General features: G+C 52.9%; 8 protein-coding genes across 8 annotated transcripts; 4 read left to right on the top strand and 4 right to left on the bottom strand.

Moving 5' to 3' along the window:
* Positions 1-365: 365 nt before the first annotated feature.
* Positions 366-4361, top strand: AYO21_09915 (hypothetical protein; the record flags this gene model as incomplete). The annotated part of the gene is made up of 1 exon (XM_022659843.1): positions 366-4361. The coding sequence occupies one exon, from the start codon at positions 366-368 to the stop codon at positions 4359-4361; it is 3996 nt and encodes a 1331-aa protein (XP_022507865.1).
* Positions 4362-4614: 253 nt separating this feature from the next.
* AYO21_09914 (hypothetical protein) lies at positions 4615-6270 on the bottom strand (the record flags this gene model as incomplete). The annotated part of the gene is made up of 2 exons (XM_022659842.1): positions 4615-6208; positions 6263-6270. 2 exons carry the CDS (start codon positions 6268-6270, stop codon positions 4615-4617), a joined length of 1602 nt encoding a protein of 533 aa, XP_022507864.1.
* Positions 6271-6847: 577 nt separating this feature from the next.
* Positions 6848-7793, top strand: AYO21_09913 (hypothetical protein; the record flags this gene model as incomplete). The annotated part of the gene is made up of 2 exons (XM_022659841.1): positions 6848-7583; positions 7648-7793. 2 exons carry the CDS (start codon positions 6848-6850, stop codon positions 7791-7793), a joined length of 882 nt encoding a protein of 293 aa, XP_022507863.1.
* A 926-nt stretch (positions 7794-8719) lies between these two features.
* Positions 8720-11029, bottom strand: AYO21_09912 (imidazoleglycerol phosphate synthase, cyclase subunit; the record flags this gene model as incomplete). The annotated part of the gene is made up of 3 exons (XM_022659840.1): positions 8720-8806; positions 9001-10542; positions 10907-11029. The coding sequence occupies 3 exons, from the start codon at positions 11027-11029 to the stop codon at positions 8720-8722; spliced, it is 1752 nt and encodes a 583-aa protein (XP_022507862.1).
* Positions 11030-11668: 639 nt separating this feature from the next.
* Positions 11669-14671, bottom strand: AYO21_09911 (hypothetical protein; the record flags this gene model as incomplete). The annotated part of the gene is made up of 1 exon (XM_022659839.1): positions 11669-14671. One exon carries the CDS (start codon positions 14669-14671, stop codon positions 11669-11671), a length of 3003 nt encoding a protein of 1000 aa, XP_022507861.1.
* A 430-nt stretch (positions 14672-15101) lies between these two features.
* Positions 15102-15873, top strand: AYO21_09910 (hypothetical protein; the record flags this gene model as incomplete). The annotated part of the gene is made up of 2 exons (XM_022659838.1): positions 15102-15219; positions 15284-15873. 2 exons carry the CDS (start codon positions 15102-15104, stop codon positions 15871-15873), a joined length of 708 nt encoding a protein of 235 aa, XP_022507860.1.
* A 192-nt stretch (positions 15874-16065) lies between these two features.
* AYO21_09909 (hypothetical protein) lies at positions 16066-16530 on the bottom strand (the record flags this gene model as incomplete). Its single annotated transcript, XM_022659837.1, has 1 exon — positions 16066-16530. One exon carries the CDS (start codon positions 16528-16530, stop codon positions 16066-16068), a length of 465 nt encoding a protein of 154 aa, XP_022507859.1.
* A 284-nt stretch (positions 16531-16814) lies between these two features.
* AYO21_09908 (hypothetical protein) lies at positions 16815-19184 on the top strand (the record flags this gene model as incomplete). The annotated part of the gene is made up of 1 exon (XM_022659836.1): positions 16815-19184. The coding sequence occupies one exon, from the start codon at positions 16815-16817 to the stop codon at positions 19182-19184; it is 2370 nt and encodes a 789-aa protein (XP_022507858.1).
* Positions 19185-19289: the final 105 nt, after the last annotated feature.

Here is a 19289-nt window from a genome sequence, read left to right as displayed (position 1 = left end):
GCCAGGCCAGGGCCAGCCTTTCCAGCCGCTTCTTGTGGGGTCCAGACCAGATCAACAGACAACTCGAGCTAATCTCGACTACTTGTGCGGGCACTTTCGCCATGGAAAGAGAATGCCAGGGCTCAAAGTGCGGCCTACTCTATATTGTACGAGTAGCGGGGCAGTCGGTTGCAGGGTTCAAAGCCAAATCTGGCTCGCCTGAACCGCATTGACATTTGAGACCTAGCCCTCCCGCCGCGTGGCGCAAAAACGTCTGAGCAGAGAGCCAGCCTTATCTGGCAGACAGCCTGTCTGGACGGCTTATTGGCTTTGCTCCCAGTCTCTTGTTTGTCATCATCGCCATCCTCAACACCGCATCTATCGCGATGGCGAACAGGTCGTTTCAGCAAACATCCCCAGTGAAGAGAAAGCCGCTGCCACGAAACTCAAGACACAGCAGTGCTTTCTATGATGGCGCCTTACAAGATGACGCATATCCTATGATCTCCTTCGACGACAGATCCTCCTGGGCCCTGCCTCCTTTTCCAGACTTCAATCACGCAGAGGCTGCATACGACCCTCAGACGTATCTCGACGCCCCGAGTCCGACCCAGCATCACGGCAAGATCGCCGGACAACAACAGGTTGGCAGCAGTCATAGCTTCGAGACCTCTTCTCTTCCGGATCAGTGGGAAGACTCTGAGGCATCTAGAAAAGCCCCGTTCGTCTGGCAAAATGACATCCCCCAAAACAAGAACGCGCAAGTTCTTCCGCGAACGTGGAACCCGACTTGGTTACGCAAACCAATTCTGTTTGGATTTATTTTACTCTTTTTAGCCCTGATCGCCGGCCTGATCATCCTGTGGCGATTTGCGCAAATCGAGAATGGAATCAGAACTGCCATCACAAGCAATCATTATGCATGGACTTATGGTCCGACCGCACTGCTCGTTGTGATCCTTGTGCCCTGGAGACTGGTTGACTTCCATTGCCGAGCTTTGGCACCATGGTCACATCTTCGGCATGGCCCAGCGCCGGCCAAGGAATCTCTACTCCTAGACTATATCTCGCCTCCTTTACCCCTAGCTCTGGCAAAAGCTGTACCAAACCACGATTGGGCCGTGGTGGCTAGTGGTGTGGGTATGCTGCTACTGAGAATTGTCATCGTCTTCAGCACTGGTCTGCTTGTACTTACACCGACCTCCGACACCAAAGTCGTCTCTGATGCTCTTGTGAACTCAAAATTCGTGGGCACGAATTTCACAATTGGGCCTTCTGCCATTGACACCGAACTGATGGAGTTCTACGGCATACAAGAACGGGGGCTCAATTATCAATACGGCACGTCAGCGAGTGTCGCATATGATACTCTTGACTTACAATCTCTACCTGCAAACTCAACCGTGACAGCAACGGTGAACGGCGTGTTCCCTTTCTTCGACTGCGAAGTGGTCACACCGGAAGTGATTGGCAACAATTTTACTTGGTCGAACGATGGTTCATACCCTTACGGAGATCTCCTAGAACTGAGGCTTACACTGTCTCCTGCTCATTGTCCTCCAATGTCGTCCTACTACCAGTTGTGCCAGGCACCCAATTGCCCTGTTGGGCGATCCATCATCTCTGACGAGAGCTGGAACACATTCGGTCCACCAACTGACGATCTTGATCCATGTTCCAACCTCTACGCGCTCACCTTGATAGACATCACATTTGAAAAGGTCACAGGGCACCCCCAAAATACTAGCGCTGCCTGGAACGTCAACTTGGCCGAATCGGTTGGACTAGTTTGTTCTCGCGGATACACGATCGACAAGGTCAACATTACGATCAATACCGCCGATCCCACCTCAAAGGGCGGAGTTAACACGACCGGGCCGCTGGAGCGCGTGGCAGATGTGCTGCCTGGATACTCATACTACAATCTGAGTATGGCTTTCGAGAATGAAGTCTTCGTAAATAGCCTTCCCCCTACACCAGAAGCTCCGAAGATATATGACTTTGCCAACTTCTTCGCCATCCTCGCGGGCGGATCCGCTGTTGATCTTTTAAATGCCACAATATTGAGAACCACTGCCGAAAAAGCGTTCAAGGGCGTGGGTGTTCAACTTGCCCATTCATATCTACGCAAACGTGACAACGCCACAACCACAGCCAGCGTTGTATATCAGGAACCAAGACTTCAAGTCCGAGAGCTGAGCGTGTGGGCCATGTGCGCAGGGTTTGCTTTGCTGGCACTCGCCGCTGCCGCTGTTCTCCAATGGCGCACAACAGACGTGGTCTCGCGGCAGCCCAACTCTATTGGCGCTCAAGCAGCTATACTTGCCGCAAGTCCAACGCTTCAGAGGTCGTTGGAAGCAGTCTCGAGCTACTCAAGTGCACAGTCCAATGCTCATCTCGAGGATTTAGTGGCCACTTCTTCCTTTGACAGTGGGCGTGCAAACCCGGAATTCTGTATCAAGACCACCGTGCAGGAAGGAACTCAACAACGACCAGCCGATGAACACAGCAATCATTCTTGGTGGGAAACTAGCTCTACCACACCCTGGTTCATGTCAGCAGCTCTTGGGCTACCGCTCACGGTCATTGCGGTTTTGGAAGTCTTGCAACGCGAATCAGACGCCCACAACGGGTTGGTCACCATTTCAAGCTCTGGTATCTATCGTTCACTGCCGACAATCCTTACGTCAGTCGTTCTGATATGTATCGCAATCATGTACGATGCGATCGATTTCGCTGCAGCGACACTTGCCCCGTATCAGGCTTTGACTCGTGGAAGTGCGCCGGCAAAGCAGACATTGCTGAGGACATCATCCGGCGAGCTCCCAATTTGGTCCACGTTGAAAGCGGTTCGTGAGCGCCATATGGAAGCTGCTGTTGCATCAATGGCTGCCCTGATTGGCAGTTTGTTGACAATCATCGCTTCGGGCCTTTATACTATTGAAGCCGTCCCAGTTGTTCTCGGTGTTTCCGTCACCGCGTCCGACAAATTTGTGCCCTCATTCGGGACTACATCAGACGGGTCGGCTGGTGCTATTTTCACACTGATCGAACAGAACAACGCGTCTTACCCAGCATTTACATACGATGGACTGGCATTTCCGAAGATCGAGCCCTCTTCCTTAGGAGCCGAGGCTCTGAAACAGCTGGACGATTCTGCAAGCCCAGTAACCCTTCACGCCGATGTTGTGGCTATGAGGGCATCACTTAACTGCACCTTGGTCCCCCGAGAGAACATGAACATGACGATGCAGGGAGCACCCAGTGCTCATGCTGATCCTAGCTGTCGAGACAACCACATCACGTTCTACGCCGATCTACCCCCGACATGCCCACACTTCTTGACTGGAGACAATGAATTAGTGACGAATATTACGTTCGCGACTGATGTACAGCATAATTGTGGGGATCCAGGTGGTCTTTCCATACATGAGCAAGTGGTTCTCAACAACCAGGGCGCGACAGACGCATTCCTCACCGATGATAACGTAGGGTATACCTTGGGGGCGGCAAGCAATCCCCCTGGATGCCCATCCTTGGCATTCATGTCTGGCTATTTTGTCGAAAATGTCACCTCGACGGAGAATGTGACAGCAATGACGTGCATTCAAGGGTTGGAAGAGGTACACGCCGAGACTATCTTCACAGTCTCCTCGGACGGCTCTTTTCAGGTCAAGTCGGAGCCGAAAGTCGATGAGAGCTCAGCAAGGTGGCTTCAGGCGTTCAATAGCACGTTTTGGTTTACGAACTCGAAGACCTTCGCACCCTTCGACCGGGAGGCCCCGACTCTGTTGACCGACTACTTTTACTCCCAAGTCAACTATGGCCCCGATGGAATCCCCGCCGACGAGCTGACAGGCCCTGCAAACACACAGCGCTTCGTTGACGCCACTCAGCGCATGTATCGGCGGTACATGGCCCAACTCATCCACGGCACCATGCGCCGCAGCCTGAACCAGACCGAAGCCGCAACGGCGCCCCAGTACCGCGGGTCCGTCTCTGGCGTCGAAAGGCTCCGGCTCAAACAGAATGCCACGTCGAAGCTGATCCTGCAGATCTTCCTCGGCATCATGCTCGCCTGCGGCCTCTTCGTGTACGGTCGGCGCAACATGCGCCGTATCCTGCCCCAGGGTCCGTGGAGCATCGTGGGCACCATGAGCCTGCTCGCCGGCAGCGAGGTCATTGACAGGAGGATCATCCCCGCCGGGGCAGAGTTTATGAGCGACGACGAGCTGAAGAGAGTGTTTGAGGGCTACGTCTTCAGCCTGGGGTGGTGGGACACTTCGCCGGATGACAGAACGAATAGTCCAGCAGCAGGAGGACAAAAACAACGAAGATTCGGTATCGATATCGGCAAGGCAGACGCTGGTGCAAAAACATGAAAGCTTACAATCTACATATGTAGGTGTGGTACATAATCATCACAATATTCGGTCATTTACGCGCTCGAAGCAAAGGCGCAAAAAAGATCGCTAAGGGGGATTTCGAACGACGGCCTCCAAAACCAGAGGCGGGACTTTTTCACATAAATGCACTCTCCTCCAACCCGCCAACTCCCATCGCCGACCACAGCAGTAGTCTGCGCCAAAGTGCTTGACTTGGTAGAGTCCTCCCTCTCTTGATGGTCATCACTCTCTATCCACTAATCCTTGGATTCCCGGTGACCACCTCCTCAGTGCCGTCTACCCGCTGTCTCTTAGCATCAGCCCCGTCGGCAGTGATCGATGTTACATGATGCTGCTGCACATTGCTCACGTCTCCTAGCGGTGTTCTCTTCGCTGCCTGCAAAACGCGATCAACTCCACTGGGGTCAACTGAGCTCAGTGCGTGACCAGGGCCTGAGTCCAAAGGTCCTCGTCTCGTGGGAGGTCGGTATGCAGAGATGTTAGGTCCTCGCGCGCCTGGAATCGGTCCGCTGGGGCCAGGAGCACCCAATCGTCTCATCGGATCGGATTGTGGATTGATGACATTCGTCCGGAGATTGGTGGTATCTGGAGTCAAGTCTCGTTTCAAGGGAATAGACCTGTTGTGATTGACCCCAGATGTCTTGCGGATAGATGGACTTTCAGCATGCGGGTTGAATCGGGGTGCTGTTGCCGCTGCAGCAGGAATCACGTTGTTATTCTCATCCAGAACTTCAGCAGCCCTGGCAGAATAAAAGCCAACGCCTTGGCCTGCTTGCTGGGGAGGCAAATGGTGGGGGGGTAGAGGTGAAGCTGCCCGAGAGACATTGTCAATAGGCGGTCGAGAGTCTCCTGTCAAGGGTTTTACAACAGGAACTGGTGCCGCTTGGTGCCGCTGGCCGGGCAGAGGTTGGGGTATGACAGAAGTGGGTGGAAGCGTCTGGGCAGGCTTTGGGAGCGCCACTCGAGGATCACTGCTTGCTCTGGCTGCTGGTTTGGATGGCGTAGTCATCAGATCAACCCTAGTCTGTGGGTGAATTCGTTCTGAGGCCGAAAGACCTGACTTGTTTGTTGAATCTGTCAGCTCCGCAGGTAATGAGACTTCATCTGGATGCCCCATGTCGACACCATCAAAATCAAGTTCTTCAAAGTCTGCAAGCTCGAAACTGTCCTCAAATTCAGGCGTTTCTTCTTGTGCGTGTGTAGAGACAATTGGCTTTCTCTCTTCTGGCGCCTTTTTAGGTGCAAAGTCTGCGTGTCGATGGAGCATGCCCTCGTCCCATTTGGTGCTTCCCACCTTCATCTTTGTGACCTTGGACAAGTAACTCTTGTCATAGACGCAGTTGCCCAAGACATTGCCAAAATTTCTCAGAGTCCTCTTCAATGCATCCGTGGTACCCTCCTTTTTAGCCTTCTCAAAAGCTGCTGCTTTGCCTTTGCAGTTCTCAATTTGTCCGTAACCAATATCTTCGTGGTGGGAGCCGTCTTTCAGCGTTACCCGCACGATGACGGAGAGACCGAGAGAAATCTTGCCCGTCTGAGGGTTCTCGTCGACAAAATCGATCTGTATATTTTGAATGGAGCTGCTCCAGCCATTGAAGCCGAAAACCTCGTTGGCAAGACTGATGGCCTTGTCCGCTGCCAGGTAGTGTACTTTTGAGCCACCTGGTCCTGCGCGTGATGAGATATACTCCGGTCCTAATTGCTTGTCTAGCCGACTTTGCAGGGTGGCAATCTCTTGAGCAGTATATTCTGTTATTCGTGGCGGACGCTCTTCGAACGGGTTGGCTGTCGTGCTGCCGTTTGGCTTGTGCTGGTCACCTACACTGTCAGATAGTTAGCAATTGTTTTTTTTAAGAACATATCAGACAAGACCTTACGCAGGCATCGCAGTGACAGAGTGAACGGATCTAGCCTGGAGGAAGTTGTTCTGCTATGGCATAAGGAATAGGTGAGTCGTGATTTGACATTGGAGGGGGGAATGCAAGCTAGGCTCCCTCAACGCGCCGCCTCCATCGCGTCGGATGTCTCTGAGAAACACCAATCCACGTGACTCGGGTAAGCCTTGCCAGCCTTGTAGCTTGAGCGCGTCGTAGTCACGTGTCGCCCACTAGACCGATCTGATATGACGCAGCTGCCCGCTGTTGAGAGGCCACCAAAAAAATTGCTGAGGGACCAAAGTTGTGGGTGTGGGGTTGAATATTGAGAGCACCATCCCATAATACCATCCCGCCCTATTCTCCAACTACGAGAAGAAATTCATACCTTGTGACCATTTACTGCAGATGACACTGAAGGTTCTGATCTTGTAACCCTCATGTCGCTGACCTCGAGACCACCTACAATCATTTTATCATTACCCTAGTCGTCGAAGAAGCAGCCTTGGTGGCTCCTCACCTTCAAGATACATAGCTAGGTCCTGCTTCCTCGCCGACCCGCCCGATCGATACCTACCCTCCACCAAAATGTTCTTCCTCCTTCGCTACATTCTCTATTTTCTAGGCTTCTACTTCGTCACCATGTTATCCTGCTTCGCTCTCTATACCTATCTTCCGAAGCCTCCCAAAATCTTCGGCTTCGTCGCGCGCACCATGGCCGCCTACCTGAGCCTCATAGCCTGCGCAGCGTATGGCACAATTTCCTCTGCTGTCCTCCGAGTCTTTGGTCTACATTTTGCATATGCACAATGGACGACCGCCAAAGCGTTTAAGAACCTCTGCACCTACACAGTGGGGGTGAAATTCGACATCTTGGACAACGGCTACGAGATCCTAAACAACACCCGCCCCGCCGTCTTCATCCTCAACCACCAAACAGAGCTTGATGTACTGCTACTAGGCTGGATATGGCCAAAATACTGTTCTGTCACGGCCAAGAAGTCACTCCGCAACGTCCCCTTCCTAGGCTGGTTCATGACGCTCTCGGGCACCGTTTTCATTGATCGGGTGGACAGAAGTGCAGCCTTGAAGGCTTTCGAGGGTGCTGCCAGGACCATGCGGGAGAAGAGACAGAGCGTTGTCATATTTCCCGAGGGAACGAGAAGTTACTCGGTGGAGCCGATGCTGCTCCCATTCAAGAAGGGGGCATTCCATCTAGCTGTGCAGGGTGGTGTACCTATTGTCCCGATCGTGGCAGAGAACTATAGCAGTGTGTTGAGCCCCAAGGCTAAGAGGTTCAATGCAGGAACAATCCGAGTCAAAGGTTGGTTAAGTGCTCGACTGGAAATTGTGCATGAACTACGGACTCAAACTAACACATTGTACAGTTCTTGATCCCATTCCTACAAATGGCCTCACGGCCGCGGACGTTGATAAACTAACACAAGATACTCGTGAAAAGATGCTCAATGCCATCATAGCCATGGGTAAAGACTCGGAGTCACGAACTGTACAGAACAAGAAGGACTCGTGAAGGCAAAATACCAGGGCTCGGCAACTTATGACCAAGCCTGAGTTTCGAGAAGTCGATGTATCAGACTGTTACGGAAAGGCGGTAGAGATATTCGAGAAGCCGGTTCCATCCGTCTCACATTAGTCTTGGAGGGTTCAACACTTCGCGCCCTATGAACGCCAGTCGCTACAATTCTTCATCCTATACCCGGGATCTTCTTTTGGGCTATACCTATTATGAGTGGTTTCCCATTGACACACGACTATTTCACAAAGAAGTCGAGCGACAAGCAGCTAGCGCTGCGCTACGAACTTAGGCTGTCGTGGGAGGAAGGCCTTGTTCGTGATTTGCGGTATAAGCAGCAAACGATCCAGGACATCACTACACGGTCTACGGACGACTGAGCTAGAATTTGATCATGTGAGGTATTTGCTACTGGATCACTGAAAGCCCTTCTCTGTGCGGCGAGAGAAAGGAGTGGTTCAAGTGCCAGGATCGGGGGACCCAGACCAAGAGGGCACACGAGCATGCCATTCAATGGTTTCTGGCAGGCCCAACGACATACCCCGGCGGATTTTGCCGCGATTGACGACAGCGTCACAGCCACTATCCAAGCATCATCAATTCTGTTGCGTCGATTCCTTTCCACGCTGAATTGCATAGCAGAGGCGTTCTATAATATGGCATGGCATACGAGGCGAGCAAAGCAGTAGACGAGATATTCAAATAGAATCTATTTCTTCCCGCTTGTTTATGCACAACTTTCATGTCCCTTTTCCCTCTTCTCGCCGGTGTCTCTAGTTGTCATAATACCAGGCACAAGGACAATCCAAGTTCCATCTAGTTGCTAGATATCTATGGGTGGTGAAAAACCCATGTCGGCTTGCACGGCAAGGGAGCAAGGGAGCGAGCGAGCGAGCGAGGCCGGGCCGATCGGTCTGTCTGTCTCAAAACTTCTCAAACGGCCGAACCAGAAGGCCCGTCTGGCCGAGATGTTCTTTGACTTGCGCGACGGTGTATTCGCCCCGATGGAACTGTGTGGCGCGGGAAGAGCAGGGCGGGTTTGAAGGTCAGTAAGCGGATATCTCCAATTCGAATTTTAAAAGGGTGGGTTGCAGACGCAGAGAAAGGGGATAGTGGCTAGGAACAAGGCGACACAGAAGCGGGCAAGGGAGTGGTGAGTGATGACTATGATGATAGAGAAATAGAAGCAGGGGAGAAAACTCACCATGCCAGCACCCAGAGCTGCGTCCACGTTAGTCTTGCGAAAGACCTCCTCGAAGTGGGCGGGGACGCCGGCGCCCGAGGACGCGATGACAGGCACACCGACGGCGGCCTTGACCATGTCGATCAGCTCGAGGTCGTAGCCGCGGTTACTGCCGTCGCGGTCGATGGCGTTGAGCAGGATCTCGCCGGCCCCGAGGGCCTGGACGGCGGTGCACAGCTGGACGACGTCGAGGTCGCGCGTCTCGCGCCCGCCCTTGATCGTGCACGCGTACCAGACGTACTCGCGGCCGTCGGCGTCCGGGAAGGCCGTGCGCACGGTGTGGTGGGTCGTCTCGGACGGGGAGGAGACAAAGACGCGTTTCGGGTCGACGCTCACGACGACGGCTTGCGCGCCGTACGCCGCCGAGATGGTCTCGATGGATGTTTTCCCCATGAGGCGGCCGCCGGAGTGGTACTCCTCAGCTGCCAGCACGGCGTCGGACCCGATCGACACCTTGTCGGCGCCCGAGGCAAAGTACAGTTTCGCGACGTCGAGCGCCGACACGTTCTTGCCCGTGACGGGGTCCGTCATGTCTCGGATCCCGCCGCCGATCGTGAGCGGCACGAAGACGGTCTCGCTCGTCCGCCGCAGAATCTCCAGCATCGGCAGGTCCGTGATCGGGCAGTCGCGGAAACTCGTGATGTTGAGAAAGGTGATTTCGTCTGCCCCCTGCTCGTAGTAACGACGCGCCATATCGACCGGCTTGCCTAGGTTGCGGACTTGTCCCGGCCCCGTGGCCGACGTGTCGGATTTTTCCCGCACGTCGTACTGGTCGCCCTTGGTTACGACGAGGTCGCCCTGATCGTTGGTGCGGACATCCAGACAGGCGATGATACGTCGGGTCAGACCGTTTTTTCCTCCATCAGACCTCCCTGCCAGAGGTGACGGCGCTCCATTTGCGGTCGAGTTGGTTCCGGATATGGATGCAATGACTGGATCCGACCAGGTGTTGCCCTCAAGAAAGGCTTTGATCACTCTCAGACCAGCCGCGCCGGATTTCTCGGGGTGGAATTGCGTCGCAAACACGTTCCCCTTCCCGATAGCCCCCACATACGTCTCGTCGCCGTAGGTAGCCGTGGCGACGACCCATCCACTCGCCTCTAGCTCACCGGGCACATAGGGTGCGAAGTAGCTATGCACATAGTAGTACTTACTTCCTTGGTTAAGACCGTAAAAACTTCTTCCTTTCCCTGGCGAGGTCGAGTGGGTGGGATCTAGGTCAGGGTGCAACGTCGAAGCATCGTTCCAGCCTATACAAGGCACAGACTTCTTCGAGCCGTCTGCGTTGTCGGCTGAGAAGCGTTTGAGTGATGTAGGAATGATATTGAGACCCGAGACATTAGGTGCCTCTTCTGAGCCGGTGAACAGCGCTTGAAGACCCACACAGATGCCGAAGAAAGGCTTGCCGCTGGATATGTGGGCTTGAATGGCGGGGAGATAGCCTGCCGTGGAGAGAGAGGTTAGGCAATGACCAAAGTGGCCAACACCTGGGAGGATGATTTTCTGTTTGGAGAAGTGGGAGGAAGGTCAGACTCGGCCAGTATGAGGTACATTGAGTACAGGTGAGAAGGCAAATGAGACGAGAGGCAGAAGTTAGTCCGCCGGAACCAGCAAGCGGATCATATAGCAGCGCCGAGTCCTAAGTTCAGCCAACAGCCTCCAACACGAAGAGTCTTGTATATCTGGACTTCAACTAGCACTGGCACCTCGACGTCTGGCCTGGAAGGAGTGACTCCTTTGCTAAAGATATACAACATCGCCAGAAGAACCCAATATCTGCAGGTCGGATAAAGCAAGGCCTGCACGTGTACTGCAAAGCAACAACGACAGAGCAAGAGTCACGAGACTGGAGATTGCAAACACTTACATCTGCCTTTTCAACGTCCTGAGGACTCCGGATCCATTCAACTTCCCATCCGCACTTTTCAATGGCGTTCACCAACGAGCGAATGTTGCCCGCGACGTAGTCGAGCAGGTGGACTTTAGGCATCGTCCCTGTAGACCGGGGAGTCCTGTCTCCCGAATGGATAGACTAGAATGGAACCCGAGTCGGGGTTTTGGTAAGAGGCTGACAGGCAGGCTCAGTACGGGAAGCAGTATTTGGATGGTTGTTGTTCAAGGTAGATCCATCTCGTTGCCTGTTTCAACTAAAGTAACTCGACGTCGCTTTTTTTTCTGGGGATTGTAGTCGGAGCTCAGAGTGGGATGTGAATCATTCAATGACAGGTTGAGGTTGAGATGGAAAATGAATAAAAATCGTCGGCCAAATTTGGAAGTGAGTCACGCATTTTCATTGGCTGCTGCAGATGACGACGAAGAGAAAAAAATTGTCTGAACGGCCTCAATCACCTCCAAGCGAAGTGTAATGCATCGAGCCATTTACTGTCATCTGACATGGTATAACCAGAGCATTAGACAATTACTTCAGTCGTGTCATTCATCGTTTCTCCAGCGCTATATCATGACTGTTGTCTCGCCGGCCACCAAAGAGTCAAAAACTACTCCTGCAAAGAAAACACCAGTCCAGCTCCATCCAAACAACTCAGTTTCCATTGCCATATTGTACAAACATGTTGGTATCACATTTTTGGTCGTGTCTCTCATTGTGCCTGAGCCTAGTGAATCTCATCTACTGCGTTGTAGCCCTGATAGCCTGCAACAAGAGCGCAAAGATCAACCCTCTAGCCACATTTTCCATTTGCAAGCAGTCGAACACTTTCCCCAGCGCTTCTCCACTGGCAGCGGTGCCCATCACACTGGTCAAAGCCTGTGGCATACCTCTCTCAACAAGCAGTTTCCTTGCTTTCACCCGTAGCTTCTCCTTCTCTTCAGCAGCCAACTCTTTGGGCCAAGTGGACCTCTCTTCCGTAGTTGGGAGAGTGTTGTATCGCAGAGTATTGATATGTGTCGCCACTCCCTTATCGGAGAAATTGGCGTCGAGCACACTTTCCTGAAGTAACACACGTATGGACTCGAGCTGGGGATTGTTTGGACGGAGGAGGAACGTCTTCGCTGCCCCCAGGAGGGACAACCGGATGGACCACGCACCCGAGAGAGAGTAGAGCTCCGTGAGGATAGCGAAGAAGAGTTCTATCAGGATGCGCGTTTCTTCCTCCGAGATTGGAATATCCTTCTTCGCTCGTCGCGACGATGTCTGTGCTGGCACATTGTTCGTGGAGAGCGCAGAGCTAGAGTCTGCCCGTTTCAATGACTCAGCAGGCATTGATGGAATGGCCGTGATGGTGTCTTGACGAGGTCGTGGTGGCGTCTCTGGTTTAGGGAGCGTGATCGGTTGGTAGTCGTCCGACATGACACTTGGTGGTGGTGGCATTGACAGGATCTCTTCTGATTGACGCCCCGATTCAATCAAGCTGATCGGCGATTGAGCATTTTCCTCCTGAATCGCGACCCCAGCATTGGGTCTCGCGGGCAATGGGGGTGGCTTGGCTTCAACGCTGTCGGTGCTTTGTCGCGGCAGGTCCTGGCTCAATCGTGAAACTGAGATGGAGGACTGTCCTGTATGGTTTCTTGTCGGTGTTGGCCTTGCTGTGATCAGCCGCTTGGGTGCGCCGCCGACTCCGGTTGCCACGGCTCCAAAGACACCTTGTACACCTCCTAGCACCGCCTTGCCGCCACCAGCGATATTCTTGCCGCCCTGTCCCAAAACATTGATGAAGTTCTTGCCAACATTTTCCAAGGCAGCACCTCCCTGTACCAGAACATTCTTGCTCTGTGCAGGTGCCTTTTGGAGACCAGTCTCTTTGTCGAGGAATTTCTTCATAGCTTCCGTCTCGGCCAATGGCTCATATTTGACAACAAATCTCAGATAGGCCTCCAAGCTCTGAGACAGTGTCGCACTCGTCTGGCCTTTCCAAGCGGGCAGGTTTGGATACTTTTGCCCAAATTCTGGCACGCCTGAGATGCGAGCAATTGTGGTTAACGTCTGGTGAAGGGGCTCGAACTCTGGGTACTTGCGAGACACCATCCAACCAGGGTAGCGATGCGATGCAGGTTCTATTTGCAGCAAATACTCATTGTTCGGTCTCTGGCGGAACACGGCTCGTTCATTCATGTCGCCAAGGTCAAGAATCGTAATTGAAGCGTTGTGCAGTGTCAAGGGAACCGCCATCATGGTTTCGACGGGCGCCGGGGCGGTCGACACAGGTGGTAGCACGTTTGGTACTGTTTCCGCGAGCTGATCGAAGCTGGTGAAGGATTCTTGTTCTTTGCTGGGACTCGGAGTTGAGGACTCATAGGCATTGCCGTCGTTGTCGAAGACTAACGATGTGTCCAAAGATTGTTCTCCTTGTCGATTCCGATCACTACCTGAGGAGCTTGGTGTCGCCATTCCAACATCATTGGTGGCTACCGAACTGGTTTCTTCAGGTTCGCTTGGGCCCAGTCCGCGTTTTCGCCTGGCTTCGTCCTCAGCAATCATCTCGTTCAGTCTCTGAGCTTCCCGCATGGCCTCTTGCATTGCTTCTTCAGCCCTACTCATCCGACGATCGTGGACTTTGCCGTTATCAACATTCTCCTTCGCGTGCGACATAGCTTCATTCATGTCTTCAACGCCAGCATCGATAGCATTCATGAGTTCGGGTTCACCGTCCTGCAACAAGGAAACAATCCAGCCATTGATAAACTCCGGTTTCGAGCACATATCCACGGTAGTCTCTAGCACCAGTCCTGCTAGAACTTCTCGAAGGAAGGTTTTGACTGGAGGACAATTATACGACTTCGGCTCGAGAAAGTTCTGTAGGATATCGTCCGCCACGAGGTTGAGCTTGCGTTCTTGCTGCTCCCTGCTGAGAACATTGGCCAAATTGCTGTCCGGCTGGAATTGTAGGTAGGTTGTCACGGCAGTCTCTGCATCCTGATTAGACGACGCCTTGAGGGCGGTGGAGAGCTCGTTCAAGAAGACAATAATGATGGAAGTCGAATTGGCAAAGAAATCGAGGACCGGATCGGCAGTCCGTTTGCGCGAAAGATGGTTGGAGAAGGAGACGACGAAGCTGCTAAAGGTCTGTCTGCACCTCGCGGGAAAAGACTGGTCTCTGGGAAGAAGCGGACTATACCACCATTCGACGTAGTCTCTTATAACAGCATCGGTCAGCTGGGTGAGAGCGACTCTTGTTTCAGGCTCAAAATCAGAGTAATCCAGCGTCTTCAGATCGACTTTGGAGTCGCCGGGACTATAGTCCTCTTCGTTCTCGGGCTTCTGTCTCTTGTCTCGCCAGTCCAGCACTCTCTGCGCTACTTCAATGCCCAGCTCTTTCCTCCTCCTGTTGATCTCTTGATTGTCACCGTCCGCTTTCCCCCCATACTGATTTTCCCAAGTGGCATGAAGGACAACGCCGCCAACTGCGCCAATGAGGACTAGACCAACTCTCCCTAAGACCAGGTATGTAGAGGCGCAGAGGCCTACCGCGCAGGCCCCCAGAGTTTCATTGCTCGCATTCGCAAAGAACTTGAGTGTAGCATCGAGCACCGCAGACGTCGTCAGCGCTTTCGACGGTAGCGGTGGCGGGGCGGGTGTAGGATTTGATTGTGATTCCTGTTCGGGGACCGTGGATAGTTCGAGCTGAACACGATCGCCTTGAGGCGTTTTGAGAGGATGAGGTGTTTCATCCATGGCCACTTTCTCTCATAGTCATCGCATTCGAGTCCACTAGCGCAGACAAAGGCGTTCCTCGACGTGTTGTTCAGGTGCCAGCTTATGTAGCAGGGCAATTCAAAGGACACCGTTGAACCCGCATAAGCCGGCCTTTCGGAGCGCGTGTTAAGGCCCAGGAGGAAAGAAAGGGGCGTACGAACCCTGCATGGTTCAAGCCTCCGCATGGCGCGGATAATCAGATAGACGGACCCCTGTCGCCCCATCTAAAAAGTTTCTGCCGCAAATGAGAATTGTTGATTCGACGGCTGCACAAGAAGTTGTTCAAAAAAAAAAGCCCTGAATCTTTGGTGCTATTTTCTATCGACCGTTAATATCTATATTTCTTAGCACTTCCAGCAACCAGCAGTCACAGCCTGCGCCATGTCCGATCTACTTTGCTCAAGCTGCCATGAGCCTCTGCTCCTCGAAGTTGAGCCGGATAGTGATGTTGAAGATAGCAAAGCAAATGCCCAAATACAAAGTGTGCCCGATGACGTGGAATTGTCCTGTGGCTGCCATTACCATTGGTATGTGTGTTGCGAAGTCTCAGATTGCGGGGGCTCACTCATCTTGTCAGGGAATGTTTTCTAGAGTCCTACACTCTCACAGAATGTCCGAACTGCGCCAAAAACATATCCCTTCTTTCTTCCGATGGGTCGCAACAGGTATTGGTTACTCTCCGAAACGAGGGCGGTGTTCAAGAGCGTTATGATATCCTTCCGGCAGCCACAGAAGAAGCCTACCTGCGCGCATATCCTGAAGAGCGGAAAGGACATGCTTATTTGGAATTCTGCCGGGAAGGCGACATCGATGCCATTATTCACATGATAAAGGACTCCGACGAAGACGATGAACAAGACGACAGGAATACGGGTGATATATTGCGATATCGGGGCACGTTCGAGGGCATCGAGGGCTCGGGTTTACACGTCGCCATCCGATATAATCAACAAGAGGTGGCATGGTTACTGCTGGCTCTCGGGTCTCAACTCGACTGGGCCAAATTCCCCTCAGTTGTTCTCCAAGCCATGGAAGGCTTAGGACTGCGCCCCGAAGACAGGAAGGGTGAGCCAGACATTAGGACTCTGATCGACAGTGAAGGGCGAACACCCGCCGCATTGGCACGAGAGCTCAAAGGCGTGTGGACAGAATGGCTGAAGGAGGACCGACTGAATCCTTGACTTGTTTCAATTTGACTTGGTTTGTCACACGCCATAATTCTCGTATGGACCCGCATGCGTCAAAGGTCGACAGAGATCTAAAGCAATAGGCGTGGTATATTTATTCTGCGACGTCCGAGTGAATCATAGCAGAATGGAGGAGTGTTGCTGCTTGATGCAAAGAAGACGCCGGGTTGATGATATCTTGTCGAGTCAGGAGTCCTTGGTCTGCTCCCGATCTCGCAGAATGTATTTTGTATGGGTACCCTGAGCCACCACGCTTTTATTCGTCCCTTCACCTTTGTATATGGTCACAGTGGTGAAGCCCATGTTTCTTCCCACCTTGCTGACATTGCCCTCGATGGTCAGAACATCGCCCAGCTTTGCGGTTGAGACGTAGGAAACATGGATATCGGTGCTCAATCCAGTCTTTTCTAGGCCGGTACTGGCAATGGCCATGCCCCCTGCCCAATCAACAATGGTTGCGGAGACTGAGCCATGCAGACCACCTTTGGAATTGAGTAGAGTCGCTGAGACTGGAAGCCGAGCGACCATGGAGCCATCCGTGGCACTGACGAGTTCGATGTCCGAAAAGAAGAACTGGTAGACAGGGGAATTCTGGGAGACGCGTGCCCAACATGCTTGGACGCTCTCCAGAGGTGTCTTGACTGAACCCATCTGGGACAATTATAGTAAAATAGAAAGCAAATATTCAACTGTTGGTTCTATAGTCTTGTGATACAACGCAGAGATAGAGGAAAGGAAAAACGCTTATGGTCAACAAAATATGGATTGAAAACTCCAAGGCGCAGGCAAGGAATTTCGCCGCACACCGCCTTTTGGTTGGGGCCGGCAGAAAAAGTTACTGTTGCTTCTCCACAAATTGACACTCGCCGCAACCTCGAAATTTTTTGGCTCTCCAAACGTCTGGCAGCCACAGTATTGAGCACCGGCACAGCACCATGGCCGAATCCAAGAAGCGGAAGGCCGTAACAAGAGATGTTGACGAGGATGCAGCTGTGGTGTCTGGAGACGAATTCGATTTTGCACAACTGGATGGAACTCTTGCGGACGAAGAATCTGCCAGTGGAAGTGACGAAGACTACTCGAGCACGAGCAGTGGCGCCGAAGACGAGAGCGATGGAGTGTCTATAGGAACTGAAGAATCACCCCAAGAAGATGATGAAGAGCTACTTAAGCCCAAAAAGAAAGGACAGACAGAAGATGTTACAGAGGTGGACATTGGCATCCGGGATGTGGCCTCAACTTCTGAAGAGAAGGACCCGGGCACACTTGATGAAGAACCCAACTACAAAGTCGTGAAAGATGCGAACGGGAATGACAGATATATCTATCCCGAGATAGACCCCGGCGATGATTCGGATTATTCGGTCCCAGACAACGAAGCTAACACGATTGGGAATATTCCACTGTCATTCTATGACTCTTACCCTCATATCGGCTACAACATAAACGGGAAGAAGATCATGAGGCCAGCCAGAGGAGAAGCCCTGGACGCGCTACTTGATAGCATTGAGGTTCCCAAAGGATGGACTGGCCTTACAGACCCTGCCACTGGGAAACCTTTGGAACTCACCCGAGAAGAACTGGAGCTGCTCAAGAAGGTACAGATGAATGAGGTCGCCGCTGACGGATACGACCCATACGAGCCCACAGTCGAATGGTTCACCAGTAAAACCGAGATAATGCCTCTGAGTTCCGCTCCAGAACCCAAGAGGCGATTTGTGCCGTCCAAACACGAAGCAAAACGAGTAATGAAGCTTGTTCGCGCAATCCGAGAAGGTCGCATTCTGCCATACAAGCCGCCTCAAGATGAAGAGGAGGAGGAGGATGAAATACAAAAGTATGATATCTGGGCCGACGAACAACCCAGGGCAGACCATGCTATGCATATGCCCGCCCCGAAACTGCCTCCTCCGGGTTTTGATGAAAGCTACCACCCACCACCAGAATATCTTCCAGACAAAAAGGAGAAAGAAGCCTGGGAAAAGGCCGACGAAGAAGATCGAGAGAAAGACTACTTGCCCACGGATCATGCCTCGTTACGCAAGGTGCCAGGTTATGAGCGATTCATCAAAGAGAAATTCGAGCGATGTCTGGATTTATATCTTGCACCTCGAGTACGCCGAACGAAGCTCAACATTGACCCTGATTCACTCTTGCCCAAGTTACCAAATCCGGATGAACTCAGACCATTCCCCACACACGAGGCCGGCCGGTTTCATGGTCATAAAGGTCGTGTAAGGTCTTTGGCCATTGATCCTTCCGGAACATACCTAGCTACTGGTGGTGATGACGGCACTGCCAGGGTCTGGACCTTGATGCCTCCACGAGAAATCTGGTCTGCAAAGTTGGTCTCGGATGCTGCAGTCAATGTCGTTCGGTGGCGACCCGGAAAAGATACACCTATATTAGCTGCCTGCGCCGGCGAAAACATCTATCTCTGCAACCCTCGACTGGGCACAGACTTTAGCCCAGAAGTCGACGCTGCGCAAGCGGTCCTGGACGCAGGATGGGGATATGCGGCGTCCGAAAATACTACATCTAAATCCACAAGTGTCAAGTGGAGTCGACCGACCTCGTCCCAGCGGGATCAGAGGGTGGCTCTGGTCATTCACCTGGGACATACGGCGAAGACGCTATCATTCCATTCTGGCGGCAACCACTTTGTCACAATCTGTCCCGCAAGCAGCGTTCCAGCATCACAAGCCATTGCCATCCACACCATTTCAAAACATCAAACCCAACTGCCTTTCCGAAAGAGGCTCAAGGGAGGTGGTACTCCTCAAGCGGCACACTTCCACCCGACCAAGCCTATCCTGTTTGTCGCAAACCAACGTGTCATTCGAGCGTACGACCTGTCCAAGCAGACGTTGCTGAAGATCATCCAACCTGGCGCTCGCTGGATCAGCAGTTTCGACATCCACCCGACAAGTTCGTCCACCGCCGGCTCGGACAACCTGATCGTCGGGTCATACGACAGGCGGCTGCTGTGGATGGACCTGGATCTTTCCCCTCGACCATACAAGACTCTTCGTTTCCACGAAAAGGCCATTCGCACCGTGCGCTTCCACCCCGCGACGAACCGCTTCCCACTCTTCGCGGACGGCAGCGACGACGGCAGCATCCAGGTCTTCCACGGTCAAGTCACCAGCGACATGATGAGCAACGCCCAGATCGTCCCCTTGAAGGTGTTGCGCGGGCACAAGATCACGGGAGGCCTGGGTGTTCTCGACCTGGACTGGCATCCCCAACAGCCGTGGCTCGTGAGCGCTGGGGGCGACGGGACCTGTCGACTCTGGGTTTCTTAACACATGACTTGGATGCGGATGGATAGATAGATCTACACGATGTGCATACGTACGTACGGATGTACATAGCCTGTCAGAGTACCGCTTGTATGTCTGGCTAACGAC

This window comes from Fonsecaea monophora (assembly GCF_001642475.1).
Source record: "Fonsecaea monophora strain CBS 269.37 chromosome Unknown Scaff105, whole genome shotgun sequence".
Taxonomy (NCBI): domain Eukaryota; kingdom Fungi; phylum Ascomycota; class Eurotiomycetes; order Chaetothyriales; family Herpotrichiellaceae; genus Fonsecaea; species Fonsecaea monophora.
Note: the sequence above shows the minus strand (reverse complement) of the source record. Positions and strands in the feature narration are given on the sequence as shown.